The 20,737-nt window shown below is 38.1% G+C and overlaps 1 protein-coding gene across 6 annotated transcripts in view; it reads right to left on the minus strand.

Moving 5' to 3' along the window:
- The window catches only part of VPS13B (vacuolar protein sorting 13 homolog B), a 645,914-nt gene that overhangs the window by 447,571 nt on the left and 177,606 nt on the right, over positions 1 to 20,737 (minus strand). For all 6 annotated transcript variants that reach the window (XR_008628450.1, XM_055125276.1, XM_055125277.1 and 3 more), the window contains exons 17-18: positions 14,448 to 14,582; positions 13,384 to 13,557 (exon numbers count right to left, since the gene is read on the minus strand). Coding sequence is in view for 5 of the 6 variants with exons in the window: in XM_055125276.1 (XP_054981251.1) it covers positions 13,384 to 13,557; positions 14,448 to 14,582 (309 nt within the window). In the remaining variant the exon portion in view is untranslated. The remainder of the gene's footprint in view (positions 1 to 13,383; positions 13,558 to 14,447; positions 14,583 to 20,737) is intronic.

The raw sequence follows: 20,737 nt of genomic DNA on the forward strand, positions 1-20,737 counted from the left end.
TTTCAGTTTGGGAGTCACACCCTGTGGTGCTCAAGGGCCACACCTGACAGTGCTCAGGGCATCACGTGAGGCTGGCATCCAACAGAGGCTGCCTGCCTGTGAAGCACAGGCTTACCCTGTCCAGCGCTCTTGCTGGCTCAAAAAGTCCATTTAAACTCTGGAGTCATCAGACTAAAACCACTTAAGGAAAAGCACGAATTATGCTCCTGAAATCCAGGATTTCACTCAGCTACTTACTAACACCCTCAAAACACCTGGACAACCTACACTACTAAGAAGCTTTCAGGATATCACGTGCTTTCAAACTATTTAAATTCTAAAGACTCTAAAAGAACTGATGAACTGAAATACCTACTTGTGGACTAAATAACCACTATATATATAAATATATATATACATATATATATTTATTGCTTTTTGGGTCACACCCGGCAATGCACAGGAGTTACTCCTGGCTCTGCACTCAGGAATTACTCCTGGCAGTGCTCAGGAAACCATATGGGATGCTGGGATTCGAACCCGGTTGGCTACCTGCTGTGCTATCGCTCCAGCCCCATAACAACAATAATTTTTAATATAGTAAAAAATAACTTTAGGGAAAAATATTTGCAGAAAATATCAAATGTATGATAGAATGGTATAAACATATGAATGGGGCTAATTCAAAATCTGAGTAGTCTGATTAAAGATTATAGTATGAAAATATTTGGGGCTAGAGTTGACAGGATAGCAGGTAGGGCGCTGGCCTTGCATGCAGCTGACCAGGGTTCAATCTCCGGCATCCATATGGTCCCCTGAGCATCACCACAAGTAATCCCTGAATAGACAGCCAGGAGTAACCCCTGACTATCACCGGTATGTAGCACTGCACTGTAGCACTGTCATCCCTTTGTTCATCAATTTGCTGGAGCAGGCACCAGTAATGTCTCCATTGTGAGACTTGTTGTTACTGTTTTTGGCATACTGAATATGCCTGGTAGCTTGCCAGACTCTGCTGTGCAGGAGGTGTGGTACCAAATCAAAACAAAATAAAAAGAATATAGGTATACATTTATTTCAATTCATGTCAGGACAAAGTCTTTTAAACTAGACTCTTACTATGTAGAGATTTACAGTTTTTCACCCAACTTTTTTTTTTTAATAAATTTATTTATTTTTAATTAATGAATCACCATGAGGGTACAGTTACGGATTTATACACATCTGTGCTTATGCTTCCCCCATACAAAGTTCGGGAACCCATCCCTTCACCAGTGCCCATATTCCACCACCAGTAAACTCAGCATCCCTCCCATCCTCCCCAATCCCATCTCCCCCCCACCCCACCCTGTCACTGTGGCAGGGCATTCCCTTCTGTTCTCTCTCTCTAATTAGCTGTTGTGGTTTGCAATAAAGGTGTTGAGTGGCCGCTGTGCTCAGTCTCTAGCCCTCATTCAGCCCGCAACTCCCTTCTCCCACATGGCCTTCGACTACATTATAGTTGGTGATCCCTTCTCTGAGTTGCCCTTTCCCCAGAATGTGAGGCCAGCCTCCTAGCCATGGAGTCAACCTCCTGGTAGTTGTTTCTACAATTCTTGTTCACCCAACTTTTTAACATGAACCTTTCCATCAAAATATTTGTCTAAGTACTTTTCTCAATATGTTTTTTTAATAAATTATAGGACACGATTTCTTTAAAAACTTCAAGTTAGAGCATCTAGTTTACAAAACACCCTCCCTATTTGCCACCCCTCCAAAAAAAAAAAAAAGAAAGCTTTTTTTTTTCTAGAGATTAGTTGAAGATACAGACAAAGCATCAGGCTGAAAGGAACTTAATATGACAAGATTTTAAAAGTTAAACTCAAGTTTTACAGAATTAGTAGGAAATTATTCAATCAGTATTTCCTCTGAACATGAGGAAACTGTTACTTCATCACTGCCCTCTGCCGGTGGTATTATTTCCCTTTAATTTTCCTTCAATGTATTGAATCTGTGCCTCACAAAATTACTTCTGACCTGCCTCTATATTTAAACCACCCACAGCTAAAAATAGCCTAGCCATCTGGGTTTAGTAAGGGTTGTAAGAAAAAAAAACCTAGCCTCAGTGCAAAGCTGTGCACTGTTTAAAACGTACCATGCCATAGGTTACCAAAGTCTGACTCTATGGCTACTCTGTTCTTTTGGTACCTTTAAGCTATCACACGAATCTGCAAATTACAGATACTTGATATCAATGCAAAATAATTTACTGACTGTATATGAACATAAACTCTGTCATGTAGAAGTTCAACTGACCTCACTTTTGCACTGCAGAAGAAATCTGTCTCATGTCCATTTCCAAATTCGTTAGTAATACTGATGTACAGAATAACTGATTTCTAATTAAGTTCACAACTAAAACCTCACTTTTATCCTAAACTACATTTCATCCAAATTTATATAATATAGTATATATACATGTTGCTGTTCATTTTCAATGATACATACTTAAAACTTACCAGCGTACATTTATTCAGAATTAATAAATAATTAGTCTCTGTAAATTCTCCTTTGACTTTGTAATATCTGCTGGTTCTCTCATTGATAATAGTGCTAGTAATATTTATCATTTGCCAATTCTCTTAACTATATGAAAGTCACGGTTTTACTTTTTCTTAAATTTTTCTTAAGCAGATTACAAACTACATTTTTCCACCAGAGATCAGTTTACAAATGATATGGGCCTGGACACAATAGGGCCATGTCCAAATGGCAATTTTTTTTCCTTTCAGACCACCCTACAATTATCAATTACATACATACTTTTCATAATCCTTAGAATTCCCAGTTTCACGGGGAAGGAATACTATCAACAGCCATGACTATTGCTATGGAATCTGGTTCAAATGCTGTTGCATGACTTAAAAGGAAGCAATTAATTGGGAATGGAAGAGGGAGGATGGGGAGAAAGAGCAAGAAAAGTGAAATAACAGTAAGGTAAAAGAAATACCCAACAATACTAAGATATGTGCTCAGGTTCTCACACATTAACTGACTCATCATCTACTTAGAAAACAAAACCTGAGACTGATTTCTGCGTATCTGTCTTAGCTGAATGGGGCGTGAAAGTTCTCTGGGCAGCCAAGCTTCTTCAGACAGTGAAAACTAATGTGAATTTCACTCCTTAGTGTTCTGCAAATCAACTCCTACTGATGCACAAAGTTCCTACTCTTTTTTAAGGCCATCATAACTACTAGATAGCTTCAAAATCTGGACAGAAACACAAAAACAAATTTTCACTATAAGGATGTACAAATATGCCTAGATTATAAAATAAACAGATGTACCTTTTGAATCTTTTTGACCCACAAAAATATATCAAATATCACATTTCATGAAGAAGTTCACATGCAGCCTATTATAACCTGAAGTACTTGTTGTATAGTCATTTACCATCTATAAATTAAACTACCACTTCTTTAATTTGGATTCTACTTTCTTTATATAATACCAGCATTAAAAGTTGTTTTTATTTTTTTTTTCACTTTGTGCTATAAATGAGGGAAACAACTGGTCACCCACAGGCTAACGGGATTTCTCCCATTGGCTTCCTTCCAGATTCTGGGACCTTTCAAAGGAGCAAGTCAAGTAATTTCCTGTTGCTATTGAGACTGTTCCGGACTCCTAACATCATGGCATCCAGGAAACTTTTCAATCTGGAAGAAGGTTCAGTTGTGGAACTAGGTAAAGGATTTGCAACTAGCTACAGAGCAGGGTACTCACAAGTTCACAAAGTTAACTTGAAGGTAAACTTAATGCAGATAAGAAGCTGTTGGCATGTAAAAAGCAAGGTAGAAAATGATTTGGAAAAAAGTATCTATATTTTGAATGAAAAATTATTAATATAGGACACTATTTTGGACTAATAATTAATATTTAAAGTTTGCTTTATATTTTATAATTTATACTAGACAAGAATATAGAAATTAATCTATGTTCCAATGTTGGCAAGCAATTAAGATATAATTGTACAGAAGAGAAACCAAAATGAGAAGTTGACCTGCTCAAACTAACAGGTTATATACTAGCTATAAACAAAGTTGAACTAGGAACGTTAAGTCATTTCTGTCATTCTTTCATTCAACCTCGGTATGTATATGCTTTTTCAATAGATAAGAAGTTCCTTTACATAGAAGGAACTCACTCTGCACCCAGAATATTTGCAATAAATATTTGTTAGACAAACTGATTTAAAAGAGAAATAAAAATACAAGAATGGTAAAGAAATACAAAAAGTATCCCTTTACTTAAAACAGATGAATTAGATAATGGCATACAAAATTACTACATAATTTGAAAAATCTTTTAATATCTTCCATATACATCTTATGAATATGTATATATCTAAATCACCTTAATTATTATTTAAATATAAAAGTACAATTCTTATACTTCAAGATGCTGTGTTACTATAAAACACTATTTAAATCTTCCCCAAATCATGATAACCAAAATACCTTTGACAAATATTTCATCAAAACTTGTATTGTGCGTGTATGTCTAAACAGAAAAAAATTGTTTATATCATTATTACAAATCACTTTGCTCCTCTATTCCCACAACGAGTTCATATGGTAAAGAGATCAGTAAACTTACTTTTATGCATAACATCTTTAACATTTGCTCCCCTTTCTGTGCCTGTGATTAAATGTAACATTTTGAAATCCCAAAGTTCTGAGAGAAACATAAATCCTTGTCTCCCAGCTGCTGTTTGACTCTGGAAACACATGCATTTTCTTTTCAAGCATCTACCATCCAAACTCCCGAAGGGCCTGGACTGCAGAACACCTGCATCTCTTCATTTAGTTCCAATAACAGAGCCTAAACTCCAAAATTACAAAAATAGACCCTCTGTTCAGCTGTAGTTACATTTTGCCCCTAATTCCCGTGAACAAAAATGCTAGGAGCATGAAATCATTCAGGCAAGCTCTGTCATCAAGAGGATAAGATTTTTTGCACCAGAAGCCCAGTGGGAACATGATAGAAAACTGGCAACAATTACAGATAAAGTACATAGTAAAGTCCTCAGGGAGGAGAAAGGAAATGTAATAAGATAGATGGGTATAATTTTTACACATTTATGCCCAGACCACAAATGTGAATTGTCTTTAATTGCTACAATATATAAGCATTCTTACTCATGTGTCCTGTCAAAAATACTAAAAATATAACTTCAAGGCAATTCACTTCTACATTATGAGGAGACTTTTTTGGAACAAAAAGACATTCCCCATAAATTAAAATTTACAATACAAAATACTGCTTCCATTTTAAAAACTCCTTAACAACTCATATCCTTAACAATCGATTCTGGATGGTGAAATCAGAGTGACTGCATTTGTTGTGTATTTTCGGCAAAAAAGAGAACTATGCCCACCGAGCCCCAGTCCCCATTGCCAGAGACTAGAATTTAAACTGTACACATCTCTCAAGCAATAATTGTCAAATGTTACCAATATTTGGTGGGTAAAATAAAATTTCTATTACATACAGTCTCATAAAGTTAAAAACTTGACATTTCTGAAACTGATTACACTAGGAAAAAGGAACACTGGCTGTAATTGTATTGTAGTTAAAAGATGTTTTATGATAAACACTTGCTTTGCATTGTTTTAAAATAAAATCAATAGCTTACCAATTACTAATCTTAGGATAACTGCGTTATAGAGATTAAGAGAAAATTAATGTGCTCATCTTACTTGCACAACTAACTTCATTTACATGAATACTTTAAAAGATCTCTTCTTCATTAATGAGGAGCCAAAATCACTGGAAGGCATTTTAAAGGTGTGAGTTCTCAGTAAAAAGTCATACTAATGACTTCCATTACCTAAATCATCCATTCAGTTACCTTAAAAGGCACTGTCTACATTCATAATGGACCAAAAACAAATTCAAAGAAATTTCACAGAAGTATGTAGTTTTGATTTTTTAAAAAACACAAACTAATGTACACATAAAAATTTGGGGTAAGAGGGTCAGGGCTGTGGCTCAGATGCAGAGCACATGCCTTGCTTGGATTCACTCCCACCCTCCCCCCTTCACCCCCATCCTACCAGGTGAAGGCCTGATGGCCCCTGAGCACTGTCAGGCCAGAGCTCTGCCATTGTGGCCCTCTCAAAAAAGAGGAAAACCTTGCTAAGAATAGTGGAGGCAAAGGAGAGGTGGCCCAATGGCAAAAAAGTATCTGCCTACAAGTGGAAGGAAAGAAACTCAACTCATAGTATTACCACAGGTCTCGTCCTGCTGCACATATCTCCTACTGTCCAGAGCACCACAGCGAGGCACACAAGCACTGCCACCAGACACCACCCACAGAGAGCACTGCAACAAGGAGCGAGCACTGCCACCAGACACCCCCACAGAGAGTACTACAACAAGGATCGAGCACTCCCACCAGACACCCCCACGAAGAATGCAACAAGGAGCAAGCACTGCCACCAGACACCCCCACGGAGAGCACTGCAACAAGGAGTGAGCACTGCTACCAGACACCCCCATGGAGAGCACTGCAACAAGGGGCAAGCACTGCCACCAGACACCACTCACGTAGAGCACTGCAGGAATGATATGCCAGCGCCACTACCAACTGTCAACAGAACCCGGGGCAATGCAACCACAGCAAAGGGAATGGGCAAAAGAAAAGAAATAGAGGAACTTTCCAGTGGCACAAAAGGTTGCAGCTAGCGACTCAACAGGAGCTCTCTCCACAAACAGGAAAGCTAAAACCCAAACTGTGTGCTATCGTAAATTCTAAAAGAGCCGTGTTTGAAGATGCAGTGGGGTCACCTAATATGGCAGTGAATCCAAGAACATGAAAAAAACTAAATAATAGCCAGCAATATTCACTTCAACTCCAAATAAATTGTGGCACTTCTAGCGCATGCAGAAATGAAAGGAGGAATTAGCAAGCTAGTGCTAAAATTCATACTACACTATTAGGATGGAAGTACCACCAGTAACTGAAATAGTGAATAACTAAGTATCAAATATCATGGAATAAAGGGATTACACTGCTGTATTTGAACTGTGTTCTGCAAGACCAGAGAAAGAGCTCAAAGGGCTGAATGCATGATTTACATGCTCGAGGCCCAGGTTCAGTCCTAAAATCCCATGATTCCCCAGACACTTCTCAAAGCAACCCTGAGCCAAGAGCCATAAGTAAGCCGCCCTTAAGGGCATGGCTCAAAAATCAGAAACAAACAAAAATAATTTTCAGCATCATTAAAACATTGACAGGAAAAACCATTAAATGCAGCTAACATTTGGGATCGGAAAATAAATGGACAGAGTCTGAAACTTGGTTGGGTGTTAAATACAAGACTATTGACTAAAATACCCAAAGAGAAAGCACCTATAATCATGTTGAGAATAACACAGTTTAGGGCACACAGGAATAAAATGTAGTTGAAGAGGAAAATGAACAGCATTCAGTAAGGCAAACCAAGAAACTGCTTTGTCTGATGAAAAGAATTGTGAACCTAACCAGAGTTTCGTGAGGAACATAGTAGATGGGGGACTCCTGAGCAAGAGAGCAATTATTTTCTTACTTATAGCACAGTAGCAACATGAGCCTTCAACATATTCTCTTTGGTCCTTTTTGCCCCACGCCCCACAGAGGTGACAATAAAGATGGATCCCAATGATGCCAACACATGGGGAGAAGGAGGTGCCTGGGAACTGATGAACAGGAGTTAAGAAAGAAATCTTTCCTCATGAGCAATAAACATGTCCTTCACTGCTTGCAGATAGACATAACTCAATTTTTTTATTTCTTTACTTTTTTGTCTTCTTTGGTCACAGCTGGAGATGCTCAGGGGGTTACTCCCGGCTCTGCACTCAAGAATCACTCCTGGCAGTGCTGGGGGACCGTACAGGATGACGGAGATCAAACCCATGTCAGCTGTGTGCAAAGCAAATGCTCTACCTGCTGTTCTTAGAACTACTAGGTGAATAAAGAAAGAGGGAAAGGCTAATAGGACTTTGTATTTCTCTACCACATAATTCATATCCTATACCATCTTTCATCACTGTATCACTGTCATCCCATTGTTCATCAATTTATTCAAGCAGGCGCTAGTAACGTCTCCATTCATCCCAGCCCTGAGATTTTAGCAGCCTCTCCTTACTTATTTTTCCCAATGATTGAAGGCTCTTTTCAGGGTCAGGGGATGAGACCTGTTATTGTTACTGTATTTGGCATATTGAATATGTCACGGGGAACTTGCCAGGCTCTTCCCTGCAGGCAAGATACTCTCGGTAGCTTGCTACCATCTTTCATAAATATCATTTATCCATTCATCCAAAAAATTATTCCTATCGCTCAATGGTAGGACTTGAAGATGTAAAATCAAGAAACAGAAAACTTTTGTCCTCACAGAACTCAGTATCCTATGATGAAGAATGTTCAAAACATACAACACTGTACATATACACTCATATATAGTTATTAAATTATTTGAATAAAATGAATGAATAAAAATCATGGTGAAGATGAGACACAGTGAAGCATGAGTAAAAGTGTAAAAGGGTGGTGGTGAGAAGAGGAAATGATTAAAATCTTAAGACAGAGATGGAATCAAACAAATAAGAAGAGATATGAAATCCCAAAAAGGAAAAAGGAGTGGGGAATACATAAGCAAAAACAAAGTCACTACTGAGAAAAGAAAAAACAACCAAGAAATCTCTGCACATAAAGGCAAAGACATGAAAAGGACTCAAAATCAGCTTAAAGTTGGCTTGGATAGCCTCTAAATTGTCTTAATGAAAAGTACTTGTGATCATATTATATTCTTAAATATCAGACAAGCAAGATTGACAAATCTTTTCAGGAAGCAGTACCTACCATAAATTGTAGGCAAAATACAGCATATGAGGAAAAATCCAAGTCTTTATTTCAAAAATAAGGGGAAAAATTTTAGGATTAATTAAAAAATATTTAATGTACATACATTAACTAATATCAACAAATGCTTTACTGAGAGCCAAACTAATATCTCATTTCTCTATTTATCATACACAAACGCATAGTTTACAAAAGCCTCACAAGATGGTCCTCAGAAGAGTGACGATGAGCCCACAATGTGGGCTGGAACACTTTTCTTGGGGTAGAGTGAGAAGATGAGGGTGAGTGCCAGGGAAGACTCCAAAGCCCTGCACGTGTTAAACAAAATGTGTTCTAAGATAAAGGCATGTTCTCAGTTCCACATCCTTTTTTTTGAAACATCAGAAATGATACCTACTTTTGATCATTTACTTTAAATGTTTCACCCTGAAAAAGACAAATATAATCAGCATTCACCTGCTCATTTATCCACTAAATACTTTGTGAAAGAATAACAGCCCACACAAAACAGACTAAAAATATAATAGTGATCAGAAAAGATAAAAATTTCTGATCAAATGTAGCATCAGTCACATATATAGCATAGTAGACTATGGTAGATATGAAGAAAAACTAAATAGGAAAGTATCTGCCAGTGTGTATTTAATGTGTGTATATGTGTACGTGTGTAAGTAGTAAGAAAGGAAAACATTTATATACAGCGATCAAGAACATTTGATAGGGAATGATATTTAAATAAAGTATTGAAGAACTGTTTAATTATTTCAATGAAAACTTATTTTGGGGGGAGAACAGGGTGGGGATGGTGGGAGGGATGCTGGGACCACTGGTGGTAGAAGATGGGCATTGGTGGAGGGATGGGCACTCAACCACCGTATAACAGAAATGCAAGCGCGGAAGTTTGTAAGTCTGTAACTGTACCTCATGGTGATTCACTAATTTAAAAAAAAAAAAAAAACTTTATTTTGAGGGAACAAAGTGATAGAACAGCCAGTAGGGCACTTGCCTTACACACAGCTGACATGAGTTCAACCCTGGCACATTATTCGGTCCCAAGCCTCACCAGGATTAGTCCCTGCGCACAGAGTCAGAAGGAATCCCTGAGCAGCACTGGGTAGGCCCAAACACACACACAAAATAAAACTTATTTTTTACATCTATACTATAAGTCATATATAGATACATGCTCATAGATCTCTACGAAATCATCGTACAAACATGATTAATCAATATTATTTTAAATCTCACTGTAAAAATTAACAGCTAAAAACTCATATATAAGTACTATATTATAAATATCTAAGTATAAATGTATGTAACAATTCAAAAATGGGTGAAAGTTTTTCTTATTTTATTGGTGTTGGGGCAACACCAGTGGTGCTCAGGGCTTACTCTTGACTTAGTGCTCAGGGCTCACTTCTTAGGGGAACATGAAGGATGCTCGGAATCAAACCCATGTCAGACACCTGAAAAGAAAACACTTTCCCCACTGTACTATCGCTCCAACCCATAATACTTAAATGCCCTAAATAAAGCATGTACAGGATTTAAGTAAACTTCATCACATTTTAGAATTAGAACATACCCAAAGGGACATTTTCAAAGTGCCAAATATAAGATCATACTAAAATCTTACACAGAGATCTATAAACATATTACCGAATATGACACTAATATTGAAGATAAAATGGAATCTCCTTAATACCAAGAACATAAAACTTTTACCTAGAAATATTGACATACTTTTTATAAGTTTACCATATAAATACATACACACACACATATATAAATAAATATGCCTCTCAGAGAGCCTGGCAAGCTCCCCGTGGTGTATTTGATATGCCAAATACGGTAACAATAACAGGTCTCATTCCCCTGACCCTGAAAAGAGCCTCCAATCTTTGGGAAAAATGAGTAAGGAGAAAAATCTGCTAAAATCTCAGGGCTGGGGAGAAAGGAGACATTACTGGTGCCTGCTCGAGTAAATTGATGAACAATGGGATGACAGTGATACAATGATACAGTAACGTTTACCTTAAAACCCATATAAAAGGTGAGAGATACAATATATTTTTGTGGTTGTAGAAATGTATTAAAATTACAAAAATATTACATATTACTATACAATATATATATAATATGCAATATTATATATTACTATAAAAAAGGACAGATCATTTTTGTTCCTTTTCCTTTAAGTCTGGACCATTTCTGGTGGAAATCAGGGTTTACTCTCAGTTTTCTACTCAGGGGTCACTTCTGGCAGTGCTCAGGGGACCATATATGATGCCAGGGATAGAATCAAGGTCAATCAAACGCAAGGAAAGTGTTTTAACCACTATACTATATCTGCACCTACAAAATAATTAAATACATGACTCATTAATTCATTCTAGGCAGATGGTTAAAACATTTCAGAAATTGGATTAAATGAGCAGAATTTCATTAAAACATGGTTAACAGGGCTAGAGAGACAATATAACGGGTGGGGCATTTTCCTTGCAGTCAGGTGACCCGGGTTTGATTTGCAAAACTACATATGGTCCCCAAGTGCAGAGCCAAGAATAAGCCCTAAATACTGCTGGATGTTGTCCCCAGAACAAAACTAAAACAAAAAATTATTAAGAAAAGGGTAATTTTTTTAACTACCAATACCTCAAACCTATCTCCTGTTTTATGAATTAAATATTTAACACAATCACATCCACCCATTTACCTATTACCTAAAACTGTTCTGTGGTCTAAGCAGTATTACAGCAGAGTGAATGATTGAGACAGTTCCTCGGACCCACAAAGCCTACAATATCAGTCACTGAGCCCGTTAAGCAAAACTCTGGCTTACTAACCACTACCTCAAAAGACTGATGAAGGATCTTTTATTCACTGGCATAGTCTCAGTTTGGGTCTTGGTCTCATGCTCCCTTTTTATACCCTTAGAAGTAGTTCCACACCTATACTTGACGAGCTGAAAAACTGGGGGTAATATTGATTTTAGACACAGGCTCACAAAGGGGTCTTCAGACTCATATACTAAACCTAGTTTTTCTGAATGCTAGTACTATTCAGCCGCAAGTGCTACTCTATTTAAAATTCATCTTTCAAATGTTTTTGTATCTTTTACATATGTGCACTTGTGTATTTCTTTGAATATTCACCTCCAAATGACCTCCATCTTGTCAGTTAATCACAAATGTTTTCATGGTTTTTACCTCAAATTTAGTACAGTACTTTCTCTACAGGCTACAGTACTAGTTAAGTGATGTTAATGGGGCTCGACTCGGGCAAAGTTTTTGTTTTTGGAAACTTGGTTTCGGACCACACTATGTAGTGCTCAGGGCTTCCTCCTAGCCCTGCACTCAGGGATCCTCCTGGCACAGCTCAGAGGAGCGGACGCATGCTGGGGGTCAAAGCGGAACTGGCCTGGTGAAGGCAAGTGTCCTCCTGCTGCACTACAGCTCTGGCCCTCAGCAAGTTTTTGGAACCCACTTTCTGACCAGTCAGTCCATCCTGAAGAATGCCTTCGGATCACCTGTCCTTTTTGGGTTTTGTTTCTGTTGGCCATAGGAAGACTGGGTCAGAGTGGGCAGTGCTCCGGGAGCAGCGCAGGGCCATGGATGGCAGCTCTGAGCTACCTCTCTCTAAATCCGTCCACTACTGTCTTGCTGCCAGCTTCAGTGACAAACCCAACTGGCTTTCTTAACCGCACACTGGCTAAATTCACACACACCTTTTCTGCCCATCCTCAGTGACCTCTCTGCTTGCTCTCCCCACATGAAGAAGCATGCCTCTGCCAGGACGGCACTACATAAAACAGTACATTCGAGACAATATGCTGCTATGAAAGCACAGAACTCTAAAACATGATCCTGGCACTTGAGTTTTGTTCTTTGCCCCACCACCCACATTGTCTTATTTCTGCAACACTATGGAAGAACCAAATGCCTCCTTTTCATGTGGCTAACTGTGGATCACAAAGGGCCACTATGCAAGAACAGTATGTTCTCTTAACAATGTTAAAATTTCTTTACCTATTTCTATGTATCACATGATGTGCTACATATACATATATATGTGTGTGTGTATGTATATATGTGTGTGTGTGTGTGTGTGTGTGTATTATAGCACTGTAGCACTGTCATCCCATTGTTCATTGATTTGCTCGAGCAGGCACCAGTAACGTCTCCATTGTGAGACTTGTTACTGGTTATGGCATAGCAAATACGCCACAGGGAGCTTGCCGGGCTCTGCCACACAGGCGAGATACTCCTGGTAGCTTGCCAGGCTCTCCGAGACGCACAAAAGAACCGAACCTGGGTCGGCCACATGCAAGGCAAATGCCCTCCCCACTGTGCTATCACTCCAGCCCTATTTTGTGTGGGGGGGGAGGGGAGGGGAGGGGAAGGGAGGAAAGGGGAGGAGAGGGAGGGGAGAAGAGAAACAAAAAGAAAGAATTCCAAACTCTAGGCCACTCTGGAAAAGCAAATTGCAAGCTCAGTGATGAGCGCTGGGCTGGCACTCACCAGAACTGTGGCAGTAGTCCATGTACTGTGGAACCTGGACGGTGAAGGCGATCAGATCTGGAGCTAGGAGAGATTCTGGCTTTCTGCTCTCATTGAGCCACTTGCTGCTATGAAGGTCTTTAGTGTCAGAAGGACCCTGAAGCAATGGAATTAATTTTTCTTTTCCATTGTCACCTGGATAAAAACATTTATGAAAACAAAAAACAAGTAAAAAATGTCAGTCTTAGAGTAACTTCAAGAGGCTTGATTTAAAATATACAAACATCATAGTAGCACTGTAGCACTGTCATCCAGTTGTTCATCAATTTGCTCGAGCGGGCACCAGTAACATCTCCATTGTGAGACTTATTGTTACTGTTTTTGGCATATCAAATACACCATGGGTAGCTTGCCAGCATAGTAAAATCAATAATTTTAGGTATAAAATTATGTATCTGAAATTCGGTAACTTTAGGTACACAGATCCTAAGAGTATGATCAAAATCCCTTTTAGCACTAAAAAATATATTGCTAGTTGAACACATTCAGAAAAGCTTATAAAGAAAACAAGTGGGATACACTGTGTCCTAACTGTTCAACAATGCACCTCTTCAATTTTAACTTGACATTAAATTTGTGCAGAAAAAAATGACAAACAGTTTAAGGAAAGTATTATGAAATAAAGTACTAGTAGGAATACAAAGTCAGTTATATCCTTAATTTGGAAAACAGCTGGATTTTCTGTCTCATTTTATTATACCAACAACATTTTAGGTTAATATTCACACAAGTGTCATGTTATCTTATTTCTTACCCCCCACCAAAGAATAAACTGTCATTTAATTTTTCTCACTATAGCACTTTAAAATCTATGAAGTTTGCTTTAAATAAAAGTTAATTTAATAAAGTGCAAAAGCATCATTCAACACAATTTCTTTTTAATTTTTAGTAAAAATAAAAATATTTCAAACCTCTGATTCATAGGAACAATGAGTAAATTCTTGTTTCAGTAACGTTCCTTGTAAAACGCAAGGCCAATTCTCCTATACAGGCAATAAAGTTTTACATGGTCCAGCTGCACATACCTGGGGCTTTGGCACAGACTTTTATTGATCCCAGGGTCCCTGAGGCACATTTGACCAATGATGTGCTGCAGTACTTCAATTCAACATTCTGGATGGAGCCCTCCAGAGTTGGCAGGGGATTCTTAGATTTCACACCTAATAAAAGAAAACTGCAAATGTACTAGCCGATTGAATTTAAATAATTTTTATATTCCTTCACCAAGGCATTTAAACTTAATTATACTTTAATTATCTACCTCAGATGTTCTTACAGTATTTGTGTTAGGTTTCATAGTTTAGTGTTTAGGAGGTGAAAGGATGCAATTTTTAAATAAATGGGCTGATCTCTCATAACTATGCTTATGCAGTCAGGTCTTCATTAATCAAGCTCAAGAAATATTAAATCAATATTTATTTTTAAAAAGGAATACTGAAAAACTATGTTTGGTTTTTAAATACAGAATAAAAATTTTCTTCTGAAATAAAGCTATGTTTCATTTAGGAGGAAACATTTATTCCACAAAATTGATTCTATTGATTCTACAAAGCAAATTCTACCAATCAACCCTCAACGTGCATATTAATGCCTCTACTATATGCTTGCTAAAAGACATAAAAGCACAGAATTAATAATTTCCATGAAATGAATGGTAAGATAAACTTAATTTTAAAGGGAAAATCTTGTTTTGGTTAAGAAGGGTAGGGGAGAATTAAATAAGCAGAGAAACATGAAGAACACTATACTGACAATATCATAAAACTGTCACTGTCATTGTCACAGTCATCCCATTGATCATCGATTTGCTCGACTGGGCCCAGTAGCATCTCCATTCATCCTATCCCTGAGATTTTAGCAGCCTCTCTTTACTTGTCCTTCCCAATGGTACCACCTTAGAGGCTCTTCAGGGTCAGGGGAATGAAACACTCATGAAAAAATCATTTTAATTAACATTTACTGGTACATACCTAAGCAGGTTATCTCATTTAAAGGAGGAGAATAAAGAATTTTAATTGTTCTCATTTTATAGATTTAAAGGATAAGAGATATAGATACAAAGGATTAGACAAGTAACTTTTGCTCAAAAGCCTACAGTAAGTAGTGAGAGTATATAGCATTTAACACAATTTGATCCCATCACAAAAGAACACTCAAACAGCCTATATTCACAAACATCTATCCCAATCATTTTTCTTCTTTTCCCCATTCTATACCATCTTTCCTATCTGAAACTCCCTTAATGGAACTGTATGTGATGAAAACAACCTAAACTTCCTATTAGAGATAAATGACATTGTTCTGACCTCTTTGACCCCAAAATTTAGTGTTTAACTCCCCAAATCCTCCAAACCTTCTTTATTTTATTTATTTATTTTTAATTAGTGAATCACCGTGAGGGTACAGTTACAGATTTATACACTTTTGTGCTCATGCTTCCCTCATACAAAGTTCGGGACCCCATCCCTTCACCAGTTCCCATTCTCCACCACCAGTAAACCCAGCATCCCTCCCACCCTCCCCAATCCCATCTCCCCCAACCCCACCCTGCCACTGTGGCAGGGCATTCCCTTCTGTTCTCTCTCTCTAATTAGCTGTTGTGGTTTGCAATAAAGGTGTTGAGAGGCCTCTGTGCTCAGTCTCTAGCCCTCATTCAGCCCGCAACTCCCTTCCCCCGCATGGCCTTCGACTACATTATAGTTGGTGATCGCTTCTCTGAGTTGCCCTTTCCCCAGAATGTGAGGCCAGCCGCGAAGCCATGGGGTCAACCTCCTGGAACTTATTTCTACAGTTCTTGGGTATTAGTCTCCCACTCTGTTATTCTATATACCATAGATGAGTGCAATCTTTCTATGTCTGTCTCTCTCTTTCTCACTCATTTCACTCAGCATGAAACTTTCCATGCCGATCCACTTATATGCAAAATTCATGATCTCCTTTTTTCTAACAGCTGCATAGTATTCCATTGTATAGATGTACCAAAGTTTCCTCAACCAGTCATCTGTTCTAGGGCATTCGGTTTTTTTTCCAGATTCTGGCTATTGTAAACAGTGCTGCGATGAACATATAAGTGCAGATGTCATTTCGACTATACTTTTTTGCCTCTCTGGGATATATTCCCAGTAGTGGTATTGCTGGGTCAAATGGAGCTCAATATCTAATTTTTTGAGAATCGTCCATATTGTCCAAACCTTCTTTAGATGACCTCCAGAATTCTCTTATTTAAATAACACTATGAAATTTTAATAATTTGTTACTTTAAGAAACACTTTCTTTTACGTACTAACCCTTTCTTTTAAAAGATCATTCAAAATTCTCCATTTAATTGTTATACAAATGTGGATTGATTGGCAATTTTTCTATACTCACATTTGTTGTTTCCATTTGAAATATTTGATAAACTGGTATCTCAGAACAGGAATAAAAGTGCACTTACATATATTTCTATTATTTTCTATTTTCAAAATCCATAACTCAAAAAATGTTAAATATGATACCAACAATACTTACATAATAGTTATACTAGTACCAATACTAGCAGTACTAATAGCAATGCAGTAGTACTAATCATAGCAGCTAACACTAAGTACTATGCACTATGCCTAGTTTTTTATCTCATTTATTCAAACACACACATACAAACATCCTAGATGCCAATTACTATTTCACTTCACATATGGGAAACCAAAGCTTAGAGAAGTAAGAAATTTGCCTAAGGCTCAAGTTAGAAATTAGTAAGCCTAGATCACATTTCTTCTTATAAGGAAGCAGAGCTATCCACCATATTAAAATTGACTGCAGTTGCAACAAATTATAATCAGTGGATAATTAATCCTATTCCAATACACTACATTACATGATTAGAGGGTTACAAAACATAGTAAAACTCTCCCTGAATCCCAAAGTCTGCAAAGATAAGACTCTATGCTGGTTTTTACAGAAACATAAGAAAAATAGATATGGAGCATAAGACAAAAACCTCTGAGAGATTTTCAAAATGGTTGCTGATGATGCTAGAACAAAATACTCTTTTAAAAATTAGTTTCTGACAGCTGCAAAATAAAAACTGTGACTAAGCAAAAATAACTTTATTTTGAATTATTTTGTGAGACCATTTTCCTAACCAATTACAAAGTTTAGAACTCTACCCTGAATTACAAATTTTAAAAGCTCATTTTTTAGCAACTAATGCATGTGTTACATAAGAATCTTGTATCACTTCACTTGTATTACTTATTATCCCGTTACTCATCAATTTGCTTGAGCAGGTGCCAGTAACGTCTCCATTCATCCCTGTTGGTGCTAGTGTAGCCCAAAGGCGTCTACTCGCTCCAGGACCAGGAAGAGCCTCAAGCTGTTTATTCAGGTTCCTGGTGAGTAAGTCTGACCATCTTGTAGGTGGGCAGTCACGTGGTCTTTTGACATCCGTGAAATCCAGTTGGTAACAGCTCTAGTCCAGTGGTCATCTCTGAATTGCATTACGTGTCCGGCCCATCTGATTTTCAACACCTTGGCAAACAAGATTCTTGATTCTTGATCATCCCTGATTCTTGATCACCAACGGATGTTGGAGCTCCGGATTCCTTCTCTCACTTGAGTGAGACGTGATACTCCTAGCATAGCTCTTTAGATTCCTCTTTGGGATACACGAATAGCGTTCTCGTCCTGTTTTCATAGGGCCTAGGTCTCTGAGGTGTATGTTAGTGCAGGAAGAACGGTGGAGTCGAAAGATGTGCCCAGAGCCAGAGGTTCTTCATCCTCTTAACAACTTCTTCAATGCTCTTGAAGGTGTTCCACGCTGCTCTCTTCCTCCTGTGCAGTTCAGGTGCCAGGTCATTTGTCATGTTGAGTTCTCAACCTAGGTACACATAGCTACTGCATTTGGAGATGTTCATTCAGTTGAGGGCAAATGGAACATCAGGAAGTAGTTCATTTCTCATGAACATTGTCTTCGTGAGATTCAGCTGCAGTCCAACCTTTCCATACTCACGGTCAAAGTCAGCCAGCATTCGTGCCACTTGGCTGATATTTTGTGTTATTAGAACGATGTCATTAGTGAAGCGGTGGTGGTGTAGTTGCCAACCGTCTATCTTTACTCCCATTCTTGCCCATTCCAGTCATCACATGATGTTCTCAAGGATGGCACTGAAGAGTTTCGGAGAAATGGTGTCGCCCTGCCAAACCCCTCTCTTTACATCAATGAACACATCTTTGTAGAATGGTGAGATCCTGGTGGTGTGTCCGTAATACAGCTCATGGAGGATCCTGATGTACTGAGTTTGAAGGCCCTGTTTGGCTAGGGCTTAAGAATCTTAACAGAAAAAAATTCTTCAACCAAGATCTAGATAATAACATCATCCAGACTAACTATGAAGATCTGTCTACATTTTTATGAAACTGATTTTATTACATTTCTCAGATCTTTTAATTTATGTTAATAACTAAAACACAATTACGTGTGATTGCTCCTCAAAACTTCTTATAATTTGGTTTTCCTCCCATGGAGGTACCACCACTCACCCTACTGTTAATGCTAGCTTCATGCATACATGATTTCAATACCAGATTCACCATCAGAGTGCCAACCCTCCACCAGTGCTCCAAAGACCCCTGACTCCCAGGTAAGATCAGTTTTGTATACCAACTCTTTATATTTCTGATATCTTGGGCCACTTCTTGCTTCCATATCATGTGTTTTTATATCCCAAATGTGAGAGAGATCATAATGTATTGGTGCTTCTCCTTTTGACTTAATTTCACTCAGCACGACGTCCTCTGGTTCCATCCACATAGTGGCCAAGTGCATGGTTTGGTCTTTTCTCACAGTCGCATAGTATTGTGTTATGTAATATCCCACAACTTCTTGATCCCTTCACCACAGTTGGACGTGTTGGTTGTTTTCATATCCTGGCAACTATATTAAATTCTATGCAGATGTGCATATATCACCTCAAATTTATGTTTTTGTGTTTGGGGTTAGATGCCTAAAAGAGATACTGCTGATTGGCATGGGAGTTCTATTCATTTAAGGTAATTTGTTTTTCATGTGACAGTATGAGATTTATAGAAACATAAATGAAGCATTTCTTTTTTTATTATTTTTTATTTTTTTGCTTTTTGGGTCACACCCGGCGATGCACAGGGGTTGCTCCTGGCTCTGCACTCAGGAATTACCCCTGGCAGTGCTCGGGGGACCATATGGGATGCTGGGAATCAAACCCGGGTCGGCCGAGTGCAAGGCAAACGCCCTACCCGCTGTTCTATTGCTCCAGCCCCAAAGTGAAGCATTTCTTGAAACTCAACAATGAAGAAAGTTGCTGACAATAACTAATCGTGGGGGCCAGGGGACATTACGGTGTTAAGACGCTTGTACTGCACTTAGCTGACCCCAGATTTGATGACCTCAATTCCTAGTTCATCAAATGGTTCAACAAGTAACCATTCACCTAATGGTTCACCAAGCAAATGGTTCACCAAGTACCTCTAGGTATAATCTCTGAGCACAGAACCAGGAGTAAACGCTGGATGTGTCCCAAACATCAAAACAACAAGAGAAAGGTAATCTGCCCTACAGCCTAGTGTGATTACGGTGTGCCGAGAAAAGTTAGCAGTTGTGATGAATGCACTCTGCTTGTGAGGAGGCCATAAAGGTGTGAGACAGAGGTGACCCGGAAATGTCTATGCCTTCTCTTCATTTTACTATGAAATTTAAACTGTTCACTATATAAAGTCAATAAAATATTACTTTGGTTTCTGTCCACAATATCATGAAGTCAAAATGTGTAAAATGTTCCAAAAGAAACACTAGAAAGGCAGACAGGAGCAGCATCTTGGGATTATACAACTCAGGACATCATTCACAATGTGTTCTGCAAGAATGCTACTTCCTGAAACCCACGAAAAGAAATCCCTTAGGGATGTAACATGGTGAAACAAAAAGAGCAAAAATACTGAAACTAAAAAATAAAAACATTATGGTTTGGGACACAGGCAACATTACTTTCTAGCAGTTATTATAATAATCACTATTCATGATTAATACATGTGGAAGTCAAAATGCTGTAAACTGATTAAAAGGAATTTAACTTCAGCTTAATATTATAGAAAATCTGATTTTTAAAAAAAGACATATATTTTGCTAGGATAGCAACTGGCAGGTAAGATTCCACAGGACAATCTTAAAGATGGTGACAATACCTTACATTTGAAGTACTGCATTTCAAATCACTTGCATACTCATTTATTCAAGCACTAATGCCAGAATTCAATAGAAAAAGGGAAAAGGAAAATCCTATGGTACAGCAAATAGAAGCCA

The sequence above is a fragment of the Sorex araneus genome, chromosome 2 (genome assembly GCF_027595985.1).
Source record: "Sorex araneus isolate mSorAra2 chromosome 2, mSorAra2.pri, whole genome shotgun sequence".
NCBI lineage: Eukaryota > Metazoa > Chordata > Mammalia > Eulipotyphla > Soricidae > Sorex > Sorex araneus.